Source organism: Cetorhinus maximus, chromosome 22 (genome assembly GCF_964194155.1).
Source record: "Cetorhinus maximus chromosome 22, sCetMax3.hap1.1, whole genome shotgun sequence".
NCBI classification, from domain to species: Eukaryota; Metazoa; Chordata; class Chondrichthyes; order Lamniformes; family Cetorhinidae; genus Cetorhinus; species Cetorhinus maximus.
Genome location: NC_135900.1, coordinates 63951687 through 63965512, shown reverse-complemented (window position 1 = coordinate 63965512; position 13826 = coordinate 63951687). Strand labels below are relative to the sequence as shown.

Below are 13826 nucleotides of genomic sequence, written 5' to 3'. Positions count from 1 at the left end.
TATACATAGCTTTGTGATCAGCACTCTCACTCAGACACAGAGAGCAAAACCCCCCAAAGGGTGATTTATTCAGCAGGGTTGCCTCCAACAGTGCTCTTGCTGATAGAATGATAAAATAGGTTGGAGGAGGAACATTCCAATCATGATAACATGCACCAAGATGAGTTTTCAAACACCTCTGACACTTCAGTGAAAAAAGAACTATTGAGATCAAAAAGACGGATGTCAGAATTGCTGACATTTTCAAAATAAAAATATCAGTAAAATAATTGAAGCACATGACAACATGTATCTTATTGCTCACAACAATCCCTTTTAACACCACCAGAAAAATGTACTCATCAAAAAGCTCATTTATTTCTGGGAGGTGGTAGTTAAATGTTCGACATCAAGAGGAGGTAATGTTGGCAAAGATCCCATCCCAGCCCATAAAGACAAAATCCCCTGCTTACTAATATAGAATAATGTGGACCTTCAAGCCTGACAGAAGCTTTATAAGCGTGACGATTGATACAGGTGCCAAAAGTACAGAATTAAGCCAAAAGTTACTGGGAATTCACTCAGAACTGCTTCAGGGACTGTAGGTCCCAGCAACTTTGCATTGTCTCAAAATTTCACATATAAAACTTGCATTAGGCAAATGCATCAGCTATTTGTGCACAGCCTGGCCCCACAAACAACAAATGAAATGAATCACCACAACATCTAGTTTTATTGGTATCAGGATAGCAGTGTGGCCAGGACTCCAGAGAACCCTACTCTTCTTTGAAGAGCACAAACAGGATTTTCCTTCACAGTGTCAGTGGTGGCTTAGTTTGTACCATGCTCGCCTCTAAGTCATAAGGTTCCAGGACTTGAGCACAAAATTCTTGGCTGACACTCCGGTGCCATACTGAAAGAGAACTTGCACCTTCGGAGGTACTGCCCTTCAGATGAAACATTAAACCAAGGCCCTGTCTGCCCGCTCAGGTGGATAGAAAAGATCCCATGGCACTATTTCAGAAAAGAGCAAGTGAGTTATCCCCAGTGTGCTGGCCAATATTTACCCTTCAATCATCATCACAAAAAACAGATTATCTGGTCATTATCACATTTGTGTTTTGCTGAGTGCAAATTGGCTGCCACATTTCCTACATTACAACATTGACTACACTTCAAAAAGTGCTTTTGGCTATAAGGTGCTTTGAAACATCTAGTGGTCATGAAAACTGCTACATAATTTCAAGTGTTCTACCATGATAGCTAGGCAGGGCTTCAGATTAATATCTCAACCCAAGGCAGTGCTACCTTTCATTGTACTTGTTTCATGTTTAAAGACAGCAGTGCTTCATCAGTGTCTTCTCAGTGAGAGGTCTTTATTGAACTGAGCTCAGATGTCTGCTTACAGAGACTGCCTCTTGCAGAGGTCACCTGACTACAGAAAGCCAGATAGGATTGTTGCATTTCAAAACTCAAAAATCCCCTTTTTCATACCAAACAATGATTCAAACATCCCCTTTTCCTAGCGAACAAAAGGCAAATTTGCATGCAAGATCATGTGTAACTGCGAGTTACCCAAGTTCCCACTATACACCCACTCTGAAGAAGGGTGAAACAGATTAGAAACATTAACTCTGTTTCTCTCTCCACAGATGCTGCTAGACCTGCTGAGTTTTTCCAGCATTTCCTGTTTTTATTCCACTATACACCCACTGTTCTCATGCATTAATAACTGCTGTCCCTGCTGGGTTGATGACTTCCATATCATGTCGGGCTGCTGCTTCTCATTGAATCTGGAAGATTTCACATTTTCAACGTCCTTTTTAGCTCCTCATGTTTTTCCATGGCTACATATTGATTTTCAGAGTCACAACTCCTTTGCATGCCTTTTCTGCCTGCTGTTTTGCCAGGCTGTACATCTGGTTGAATTTCTTCAACTCCCGCTTTGATTTGCCAACTGTGAAATTGAGGTCATCATTTCCTCCTGGTATCTTTGTATCACCTCTGAAATGTGTTTGTTCTGACCTCACACAGCTTGGTTCATTGAAGACTTCAGTTTGTTGTGTGTTTTCAACAGTATATACTCAGCTTGAATCTCGCGCTTCAAATCTTCCAGTTCAGCTCTGATGTTACATACTCCTGTAGAGCAGCTTCGGCTCGTACATTTCATTGCACTGGCATGGTCGGCACCATCTTGTGCTTTACTTGAATATTGTCTCCCTCGCTCTGGCATCTTTCCCTGGGGTCTTCTGCTGCCCTCTATGTTGGCACATTCAGGGTTAGCAGCCCAAGCTTTAGACTTGATTCAGCTGAGATGAGTGGCCATTGTGGCCCATCTGTAATCTGGAACAGTAGATCTTTCTTCTTGTCATTGCATTGGGCTCTCAGACTAATTTGTACTCTCGATATTATTATCATGCCATCATGTAGCCTCAACTTAACTTGAGGGCTTCATTTATGACATTCATTATATTTTACAAGCTCCACATTTCTACACACATTGACTGCTTTCCTTAGCGTAAGATTCTCCACTTTAAGTAGACTTGTTCTCACTAAGGGCTCTCTTAGGTCTAATACTATTCTATCTTTCATCAGATCAACTTATAGCTGTCTGAATTCACATGATTCTGCAAGCTGTGTTACTGCAGTCACGTACTGTTCACTGGTTTCCTGTTCATCTTGAGCTCTAGCATTATATACATAGCGTTCATACATAGTGTTCACTCAGGGTTCAAAGTGTTCATTCAAGTCTTTCAAAATCTCGGCAGCCTGTTTTCTTTGATCATCGATTAGATTTAGCGTGGTGTAAAATTTGTAGCACTCCCTCCCGAGTAGTATTAGAAGTGTGGCTACTCTCATCGGTTCCTGCTTGTTAATTAATCCTTGTAGTTTTGCCATTGCAAGTGGAAAAACCGCCATGTATCACCTTTCAATTCAACAGGAGCTGGGATTGGAAAGTTTAGTGCTATATTCACTCACGCAGTATCTTACTTGCAGCCTTTAGTGTATGTTCACCTTTCCTTGTCCTTTTTCAGCAGGTTTTAGCAGATCTGAATATTTCTGTGTGCCTTTCGGAGTTATGTTTTCTCTGCAGCATTTCCAGGATTCTAAAACTGTTTTATCATACTTCTGACACCATGTTTTGTGTTTAAAGACAGCAGTGCTTCATCAGTATCTCCTCAGTGAGAGGTCTTCACTAAACTGATCTCAAGATGTCTGCTTACAGAGTCTGCCTCATGGCAGAGGTCACCTGACTATGGAAAACCAGGTGGGACATGTAGTACTGTTGCATTTAAAAACCCAAATAGTACCAATGCTGAAGTCTAATAAAAATGCACTGAATTATTAGAGGTGTGAATGTGTGTATGTGAGCGTATGTGCATGGGCGCGCATGTATGTGTGTCAGTCTCAAGTTCCCACTGTATAGTGAGTTGCAGATTCCAGTATAAGTAGTGGTGTGGGTGACATAAATAGCCTCATTATTCCTGAGTTAAAGAGCAGTAGGGGAAAGGAATCCACAGCGTTTCCAAACCAGACCCCTGCTGAATACTCTGCACATGAATGATAGGCAAGGACAAGGTTGACCTTAGCTGCGATGCTTTCAAAGATAACCTGCTTCATCATCAGGACAATCTGTTGCTGTTTCCCAGGCTAGCTTGCCAATACTACTCTCGACAGCTATGCTACACTCCACTAGCCCCTCCCCACCACTGACAACCTGACCGACACCACCACCTCTGATGCCCCATTCAACATTGACCTCCCTTGACCATCCTTCATCACCACCCCCCAACACAGACTGCCCACTTGTCACCCCACCCCAACACTCCAATCTCCCCTCGATAACCTACCTACCATCACCCCGCCCATCAGCCTATCCATCAACTCCCCTCCCACAAAAGCTCAGAGAATGCCACACTCCCAACATCCTATTAGTCACTACCCCCCACCCACCAACAGACCAATCAACACTCCCCACTCCACCCACCGACACTCCCCATCCCCCCAACAGCCCATCTTTTATAACCACATCTGATTGGAAGCTCATCTGATATGACCCTCCTACTCTCAACTGCCAATCTGTCACTCCAACACAAGTCTCCACCCTCCCCTCCAACAACACATCAGTCACTACCCCCACCTTTGACAACCCATCCAACACTCCCCGCCCCAGTAGCTCTTCTCACATCTGATACTCACCCCTCCAACAACCCAATCAACACTCCCTCCCTCCCCCACCAGCTCTGCCATCACTCCACCCCAGACTGACCATCCATTACCAACCCAGCCCTACAAACTCCTCACAGGCCCATCGCTGAATCTCCCCACGCCTGGCTGCCAGCTCTCCCTGCCTCTAAGCACTTATACAGAATGGGCAACTGGGTAAAGCTACAAGCACCTGTTAATGGTAGCCCAGCATGAGGCTTCAGGAAAGCACAGTAGAAAATCAAGCAAAAAAATGTGATCATGTTTTCATCCAGCTGCACATATCGCATCAAAAACAGCACAGGATCTTAAAGTGTGTACTAAAGATCTCTCAAACAATGTTTTACTAGCTTGTTGCCCTGAGGCTATAATCCACATGTCACTCCATTGATAGGAACCAATTAGCAGACTATAAACTCTGGGCTTGTCACACCATCATGAGGGTTCTCCTACATAGGTCAACCAAAAATGATCTTTTGCATAATATAAGACAAATAACTCATAGCACTGCTCATTACTGCTAGCAACATCACCTGATTTCATTATTCTCTAAAATGTCTTCATTTCAAACATTGGGTGTGTACGTGCTGAATACCAAAGAAGAACTATTAGTCATAATCATGGCCTTCTACCAGTTTGTACTAAAAATGATCCCAAGGAATCAATTATCTTATTCTTGTTTTCAAATCCCTCCATAGCCTTGCCCCTCCTGTAACCTCTCCAGCTCTACAACCCTTTCAGATAAATATGTTCCTCCAATTTTAGCCAGTTGTACATCCCGACTTTCTCTGCCCCACTTTAACCAGCTGTGCCTTCAGCTTCCAAGGCCCTAAGCTTTGGAATTACTTTCCTAAACCACGTTGCAATACCTCATTTTCCTACTCCATGACAATAAAACCTACTTTGACCAAGCATTTGGCCGCCAGCACTATTATCACCTTATGTCAGGGAGGCGGTGGCGTAGCAATAGTAATCCAGAGGCCCAGGTTCTGGGACATGGGCTCAAATCCCATCTTGGCAGCTGGTGGAATTTAAATTCAATTAATAAATCTGGAATTTTTTAAAAAAGCTAGTCTTAATAATGGTGACCATGAAACCATTGTCAATTGTGTAAAAACCCATCTGGTTCACTGATGTCCTTTAGGGAAGGGAATCTGCCGTCCTTACTCAGTCTGGCCTACATGTGACTCCAGACCCAGATGGAGTATAATATGGGAAAATGTGAAGTTGTTCACTTTGACAGGAAGAATAAAGAAACAGAGTATTACTTAAATGAAGTATGACTGCAGAATTCGAGGTGTAGAGGGATCTAGGTGTTCTTGTGCATTAGTCACAAAAAGTTAGTTTGCAGGTACAGCAAGTAATTAAGAAGGCTAATGGAATGCTATCCTTTATTAAGCGAAGAATTGAACATAGAAGTAAGGATGTTATGCTTCAGTTATTCAGGACATTGGTGAGGCTGCATCTTGAATAATGTGTACAGTTTTGGTCTCCTTATTTAAGGAAGGGTGTAAATGCATTGGAGGTGGTTCAGAGGTTTACTAGATTGATATCTGGAATGAGTGATTTGTCTTATGAGGAAAGGTTGGACAGGTTGGGTTTGTTTCCACTGGAGCTTAGAAGAGTGAGGGTGACTTGATTAAAGCACTTAAGATCCTGAACGATCTTGACAAGGTGAATGGGGGAAGGGTGTTTCCTCTTGTGGGTGAGTCCAGAACTAGGGGGTTCTGTTATAAAATTAGGGGTCACCTTTTTAGGACAGAGATGAGGAGAAATTTTGTCTCTCAGTGGGTTGTGCAACTCTGGAACTCTCTGCCTCAAAGAGCAGTGGAAGCAGGGTCACTGATAATTTTGAGGCAGAGGTAGATAGATTCTTGTTAGACAATGAATCAAAGGCTATTGGGGGTAGATGGTAATGTAGGACCCAAAACACAAACAGATCAGCCATGATCTTATTGAATGGTTGAGCAAGCTCGAGGGGCTGAATGCCCTACTTCTGTTCCTATATCGTATGCTCGTTTGTACCCAGAAACGAGGAAATTTGTCCAGGTATGTCCTGTCCACAAAAAGCAGGACAAATGCAACATGGCCAATTACTGCCCTATCAGTCTACTATCGATCATCAGTAAAGCAATGGAAGGGTGGGTTATCGACAGTGCTATCAAGCACACTTAATCAGCAATAACCTGCTCACTGACGCTCAGTTTGGGTTCCGCCAAGGCCACTCAGTTCTTGACCTCATTACAGTCTTAGTTCTAACATGGACAGAAGAACTGAACTCCAGAGGTGAGGCGGGAGTGACATCAAGACAGCATTTGACCAAGTATGGCATCAAGGAGACCTGGCAAAACTGGAGTCAATGGGAATCAGTGGGAAAACTCTCGACTGGTTGGAGTCATACCTAGCACAAAGGGAGATGGTTGTAGTTGTTGGGAATCAGTCATCTCAGTCCTGGGCCATCGCTGCAGGTGTTCCTCAGGGTAGTGTCCTAGGTCCAACCATCAGCTGCATCATCAATGGCCTTCCTTCCATCAAAAGGTCAGAAGTAGGATGTTCACTGATGATTGCACAATGTTCAGCACCATTCACAATTCCTCAGATACTGAAACAGTCCATGTCCATATGCAGCAAGACCTGAACATATTCAGGCTTGGGCTGGGAAGTGTCAAGTAACATTCGCACCACACAAGTTCCAGGCAATGACCATCTCCAGCAAGGAAGAATCTAACCATCTCCCCTTGACATTCAATGACATTACCATTGCTGAAACCTCCACATTGACCAGAAACTGAACTGGACCAGCCATATAAATACTGTGTCTAGAAAAGCAAGTCAGAGGCTGGAAATTCTGTGGCGAGTAACTCACCTCCTGACTGCCCAAATGTTCACCATCTATAAAGCACAAGTCAGGAATGTGATGGAATACTCTCCACTGCCTGCAGAAGTGCAGCTCCAACAACGCTCAAGCTCAACAAAATCCAGAACAAAGCAGTCTGCTTGACTGGCACCCCATCCACTACCTTCAACATGCACCCCCTCCACCACCGACGCACAGTGGCAGCAGTGTATACCATCTACAAGGTGCACTGCAGCAACTCACCAAGGCTCCTGAGACAGCACCTTCCAAGCCTATAAACACTACCATCTAGAAAGACAAGGGCAGCAGATGCATGGAAACACCACCACCTTCAAGTTCCCCTCTAAGCCACACACCATCCTGACTTGGAACTATATTGTTGTTCCTTCACTGGCGCTGATTCAAAATCCTGGAACACCCTTCCTAACAGCACTGTGGGTGTACTTACACATGGATTGCAGCAGTTCAAGGGGGCAGCACACCACCACCTTCTCATGGGCAATTAGGGACAGGCAACAAATGCTGGTCTTGCCACCTATGCCCATATCCCACAAATTTAAAAAAAATGACTAGCTGTCAAATTTTGTCTGACTGCCCTTCTGTGAAGCACCTTGGGATTTTTACTATATTAAATGTGCCATATTAATACAAGTTGCTCAAATACTTTTTAGTGACTAAAAATGTTGAGGGAGAGGGGAGAAATTTTTCAAAATAGTTTTCATGAATCCTACTTCAGACTAGCTACATTCTAAAATCAGAGATGCTTGTGCGATACAGATGTTACAATAAACCAAGATACAGATTTCCCATCTGAGTCAAATTAGCTTATATCAGCCCAGATCTAAGTGAGGTGCTTCCTTGAGTTTCAGCATCCCTCGTGCTGGAAAGTATGTGTCAACTCTCACTGAGGCCAAAAATCAGGTCCAACTGTGGTGGCCTCAATTTCTGAAAAGCCCATCAACACTCACTGCCTAGATTAGCAAGTGAAGAATGACTTTCTGAGGGAGGTACTGCAGCCATAGAACAACATCCCTGCTGGAGTCAATCAGTCTGAGAAGCAGTAGAAAAATGTTTTAAAAATCAATGCAACTTTTTGCTTTCAGCTGGTTTTTACCGTGAAGATTTGTTTGGCTGGTTTAATTGAAGCTGGTAAAGATTTCTGGATTTGCAAATATTTTGAACCTTGCACTTTTGGAATCAAATTGCTCAAAACCAAGGGCACCACTGAAGTGAGGCTTGCAACAACTTGCAATTCTGTGGCATCTTTAACCTCATGGTGTTTGATAGGCATAATCTGACAAAATGTGACACAGAAACACATAAGGAGACACTAGGGCAGAATCAAACCTTGGTCAGAAAGGTAGATTTCAGGTAAAGAAGGAAAAGTGTGCTTATGACAGGTGTCAGGTAGAAAATACAATTGAGAACCAAGAGGGATACAGAAGGTTCAGAGGGGAGGTGAAAAAGCATATTAGCGAAGCAAAGAGGGATTATGAGAAAAGACTGGCAGCCAACATAAAGAGGAATCCTTAAGTCTTCTATAGGCATATAAATAGTAAAAGGGTGGTAGAAGGAGGAGTAGGACCTATTATGGACCTAAAAGGGAATTTACAGATGGACGGAGGGGCCATGGTTGAGGTTTTAAATGGATACTTTGCATCCATCTTTACCAAGGAGGTAGATGATACGCAGGCCATGGTGACAGACGAGGAAACTGTCACTAGAAGGGTTCAAAATTGATAACGAGGAAGTGTTGAATAGACTGTTAGTATTTAAAGTTGATAATGCACCAGGACCGGACGAAGTGCATCCAAGAAAATTGAAGAAAGTGAGAGTAGAAGTTGCAGGGGCACTGTCCATAATTTTTCAGTCTTCCCTAGACTCACGGGAGGTGCCAAGGGACTGGAGAATTGCAAACACTATGCCCTTGTTCAAAAAAGGTTGCAAGGATAAGCCCAACAATTACAGACCAGTCAGTTTAACTTCAGTGATGGGCAAGATTCTAGAAACAATTATTCAGAATAGAATTGGTAGTCACATGGAAAAAATGGGTTGATAAGGAAGAGCCAGCATGGATTTCAAAAGGGGAAATCGTGTTTAACTAACTTGCGGTTGTTTTTTTGAAGAGGTAACAGAAAAGGTCAATGAGGGCAATGCTGTTGATGTGGTGTACTTGGGATTTTCAAAAGCCATTTGATACAGTGCCACACAGCAGACTTGTGAGAAAAGTTATTGCTCATGGAATAAAAGGGACAGTAGCAACGTAGATACAAAATTGGCTGAAAAATAGGAAGCAGAGAGTAATGGTCAATGGATATTTTACTGGATGGAGGAAGGTATGTTGTGGAGTGCCCCAGGGGTTGGTATTGGTACCCTTGTTTTTACTGAGATATATTAATGATCTAGATCTTGGTGTGCAGGGAACAATTTCAAAGTTTGCAGATGATATGAAGCTTGGGAGTGCTGTAAACTGTAAGGAGGACAGTGTAGAACTTCAAAAGAGCATAGACAAGTTAGTGGAGTGGCAGATAGGTGACAGATGAAGTTCAATGTGAAGAAGTGTGAGGTGATGCATTTTAATAGGAAGAACATGGACAGACAATATAAAATAAGGGGTGAAATTTTGAAGGGGGTGCAGGAGCAGAAAGATCTGGGTGTATATGTGCATAGATCATTGAAGGCAGCAGGACAGGTGGAGAGCAGTTAATGAAGCATATAGTATCCTGGTCTTTATTAATAGGGGCATAGAGTACAAGAGCAGGGAGGTTATGCTGAATTTATATAAGATATTTGTTAGACCTCAGCTGGACTATTGTGTACAGTTCTAGGTGCCACATTATAGGAAAGATGTGAACGCATTGGAGAGAGTGCAGAAGAGGTTTACGAGAATGGTTCCAGGGATGAGAAACTTCAGTTACAAAAATAGATTGGAGAGGTTGGGACTGTTCTCCTTGGAGAGAAGAAGGCTAAGAGGAGATTTGATGGAGATGTTCAAAATCATGACGGGGCTGGACAGAGTAGATAAGATTCCCACTTGTAAAAGGATCAAGAACGAGAGGGCACAGATTTAAAGTGATTTGCAAAAGAAAGAAATGTGAAGTGAGAAAAAACTTTTTCACAGAACGATTGGTTCAGGTCTAGAATGCACTGCCTGCAAGGTTCAATCGAGGCATTCAAGAGGGTATTAGATGATTATTTGAATAGAAATAATGTACAGGGGTATGGGGAAAAGGCAAGGCAATGACACTAGGTCATAATGCTCATTTGGAGAGCCAATGCAGACACGATGGACCAACTGGCCTCCTTCTGTGCAGTTAAAATTCTGTGATTCTGTGATTTTAAGGAGCGCCAAAGGAGGATAGGAAAGTAGAGAGGCAGAGAGATATAGGAGGGGAATCCCAGAGCTTATGGTCTAGATAGCTAATGGTGAAGAAGTTAAAATTCGGAATGGCAAAGAGATCAGAATTAGACAAGCGCAGATATCTTGGTGGGTTTTAGGACTAGAAGAGATTACAGGAATAAGAAAGGGTGATTGAAAAGAGGGATTTGAAAACAAGGGCGAGAATTTTAAAATCAAGGCCTTGCTAGCTGTTAGTCAATTTAGGTCAGCAAGCACAGAGATGGGGACTCAATGCGAGTTAGGATATGAGTAGCAGAGTTTTGGAGTTTAAGTTTACAGGCAATAGAAGATGGGAGATGGGCCAGGAGAGCATTGGAATAGTTGAGTCTGGATCTAACTAAGTCATAGGCGAAGATTTCAGCAGCAGATGAGCTGTGGCAAGCTAGGACGGAGTCAATGATGTTAAGAGTTGGTAGTAAATGTTCTTTGTTATGGTGCGAACATATGGTTGGAAGCTCATCTTGGATGGTTGTAATGCTGAAGAAAGTTACAGAGATATCTTAAATATAGAAATTACTATCAGTGATATCTAGAAGTTATAGTTTGCACTTATAAAGTGCTTTGTCTAATCTCAAAAATGTCTCAAAGCTCATGGCACTAAATTATTTACTTTTTTATTGAAGTGTTGTGATTGTTGTGCACTTAAAGCCTCTCACTCATTTCATACAAAGCAGGGTTCCAGTTAAGCTTCAAAATTCTCATCCTGATTTTCAAACCCCTCCATGGCCTCACTACTTCATACCTCTGTAATCTCATCCAACTCCACAACCCTCCAAGATATCTGTTGTGCTCCTCCTAATTCTGGCTTCTTGTGCATTCCCAATTATAATTGCTCCACCATTGGGGCCTAGGCCCAAAGCTCTGGATTTCCCTCCCTACACCACCCTGCCTCACTTTCCTTAAGACATTCCTTAAAAGCTCTTTGACCAAACTTTTGGTCATCTAACCTAATGTCTCCGTATGTGGCTTGGTGTCACACTTTGTTTTATAATGCTCCTGAGATGCTTCACTACATTAAAAATGCTATAGAAATATAAGTTGTTGTTGTTAGGGTTTTTCTATACATAATGACCTCAACTTTGAGTAAAACTAATTTTGGGCACTTAGAATATATCAAGATTATTAAACTTGTGATACAATTGTCAATACATTGCTTATGGTAAGGAAGTTCTAAGGTGATTCTATTACATAATGACTAGCTTTGGCACCCATTCAAACTGTATGCTAAACACTGAGTTTGGTGTGCTAAACTCTGGATCCTGAAACAACAGTTCTTTACATTGATTGTTTCCATTGCATTTTGAGTTTGTTTATTTTTACAACATATTGTCATCTATTTTCAACTGATTTATTTTACATGCTTCACCTTACACCAAGAGCAGTATTTCAGACACTGGGGAGGGGTGGTGGGGAAGTAACAATAAAGCAAACAGGGTACAAATTACCTCTTTCCACTGGTATTGTTTGCTCACATTTACGCAAACACATGCCATCATTTGCTGATGCTTACTTACTATTGACATAAGCGTTAAAATGTAGTGCTGCAAATTCCTCCCGTGATGTTGCACCATTTTGCTGTCAGCAGTGACCATGACCTCCACGAATCTTGGATACGACAAAAAGCGTTTTTGTCTTGAATGCTGCTGGGTCGCATTGCCCAATTTGGGCTCTTTGGTCAGAGGATGTGTCGGTCTAATTGAAGTCTGTAAGATATCGAGATGCTCCCTAATACTGCTAGCATTGTGCAACTTCAGAAATTTTTTCTTCATTTGATGATTTTGTTCTGAAAGAGAGAGAAAGAAATATATAAAATTAAGAAGGTTTTTTGGTCTTGTAATTCAATGGCTGCTTCTCTGCCAAGTGATGGTGGATGGTGGGGGGTGGGGGGGAAATGCTTTTTCAGTCACCTCCTGCTTTCAAAACCCTAAGGCTGAAAAATTCAGCTTCGTAGTGCCCTGTTTTTCAGTGCCACTTTAACTGAGGCACGCATGCACACTTCTAGAAACTACTTTGGTGAGGGAGTTAATGCACAAATAGGGAACAACTGCCAGAATTATGAAGAGTAGGCAGAATGTAGCGTCAATTAGAATGTAACACTGATTTAATGCCAGTGCTGCCACTTTGGACTTCAATGCTCCAGCTAATGTCATCTCTTAAATACGCACAGCTGAGCACACTTCCAACAGCAGAAAGAACAAACCAACAGCGCTTTTAGGTTAGTTGTGGATTGATTTCTACAGGCTGTTGTTTTAATTATAGAAGTGGTTTCTAAAGTTGTTTGATGTTACTAAAGTCTACAGGGAGTGGTGAGGCAGGTGCTGAAGGACTTCATCCTGACTTCAAGAATTCTGCACAAACCAGTTGCTCCCAGACATGGGTGCAGCAATATGCACTCTCCTTGGGCATGACAAGAAGAATGAGCAGAGGCAACACAGAACAGGATAAACTGTTGACAAATGAGGAGGAGGCGGAGAAGAGCTCTCATCAGAAGGCCATATCCAGCCAGGAAGCTCAGTGAGCAATTCAGCTACTTACAGCTGTGCTTCAGGACATCCTCACTGAAATCTGCCACCTGATGCAGCCACAACTATAACCTCAAGAGTAGGGCAAGGACAGCATTGCCAATGGCTGTGAAGGTGACCATGGCAATGAACTTTTATGCATTGGGCTCCTTCCAGCTGGAGCAAGTAACATCTCCCAGTTCCCCATCCACTGTTGCATATTAGGGAGGTCACTGAGGTTCTGTTTGCAATGAGGGAAGCAGATGGAACAAACACATGGCTACATGAGAACTGCAGGCTTCCCCGTGATGCAGAGTATCGTTCACTGCACTTTGTGGGCACCAATGTCAACTTTGAGATGTACCACAAGCAAAAAGAGACTCCGCTTCCTCAGCCTCCAGCTGGTATATGAACATGCAGATAAATGCCTGGTATTTTGGCAGCTGTCATGATGCCTTCATTCTGTGGCAATCTACTGTGCCAGCTACATTTGAGCAACTATAGCAAGGGCGAGTCAGCACGAGGGCTGTCCACCAATGACATGACGTTGGTGCACAGCCAAGCACAGGTGGGCAGCAGGCACGTAACGAAAACCATTAAAAATGAGATAGAACAGACCATTGGTGCACTTAAACAACACTTCCATTGCCTGGACCACTCTGGAGGAGCCCTGCAGTGAGGACATGCCAGGATTTGTGGTGATCTGCTAAGGGCTGCACGAGGTCAGAACCCTTACTACCAGCTATACAGTGAATAGCTGCAAAGGAGGAGGAGGCGGCTGTCTGTGAACAACACATTTAACTGTAATTTCAGTAAACCCAAACCCCATTACCCATTCACCAACAGTCCCACATTTTACCTTCCCTCTGTCACAACGTCCAAT

At 42.9% G+C, this 13826-nt stretch overlaps 1 protein-coding gene across 1 annotated transcript in view; it reads right to left on the bottom strand.

Annotated features, from left to right (window-relative positions):
• LOC144696757 (A disintegrin and metalloproteinase with thrombospondin motifs 20) overlaps positions 1–13826 on the bottom strand; it is a 440683-nt gene that overhangs the window by 325735 nt on the left and 101122 nt on the right. Inside the window, exon 4 of the mRNA XM_078568442.1 lies at positions 11957–12225. Within this exon, the coding sequence (XP_078424568.1) occupies positions 11957–12225 (269 nt within the window). The remainder of the gene's footprint in view (positions 1–11956; positions 12226–13826) is intronic.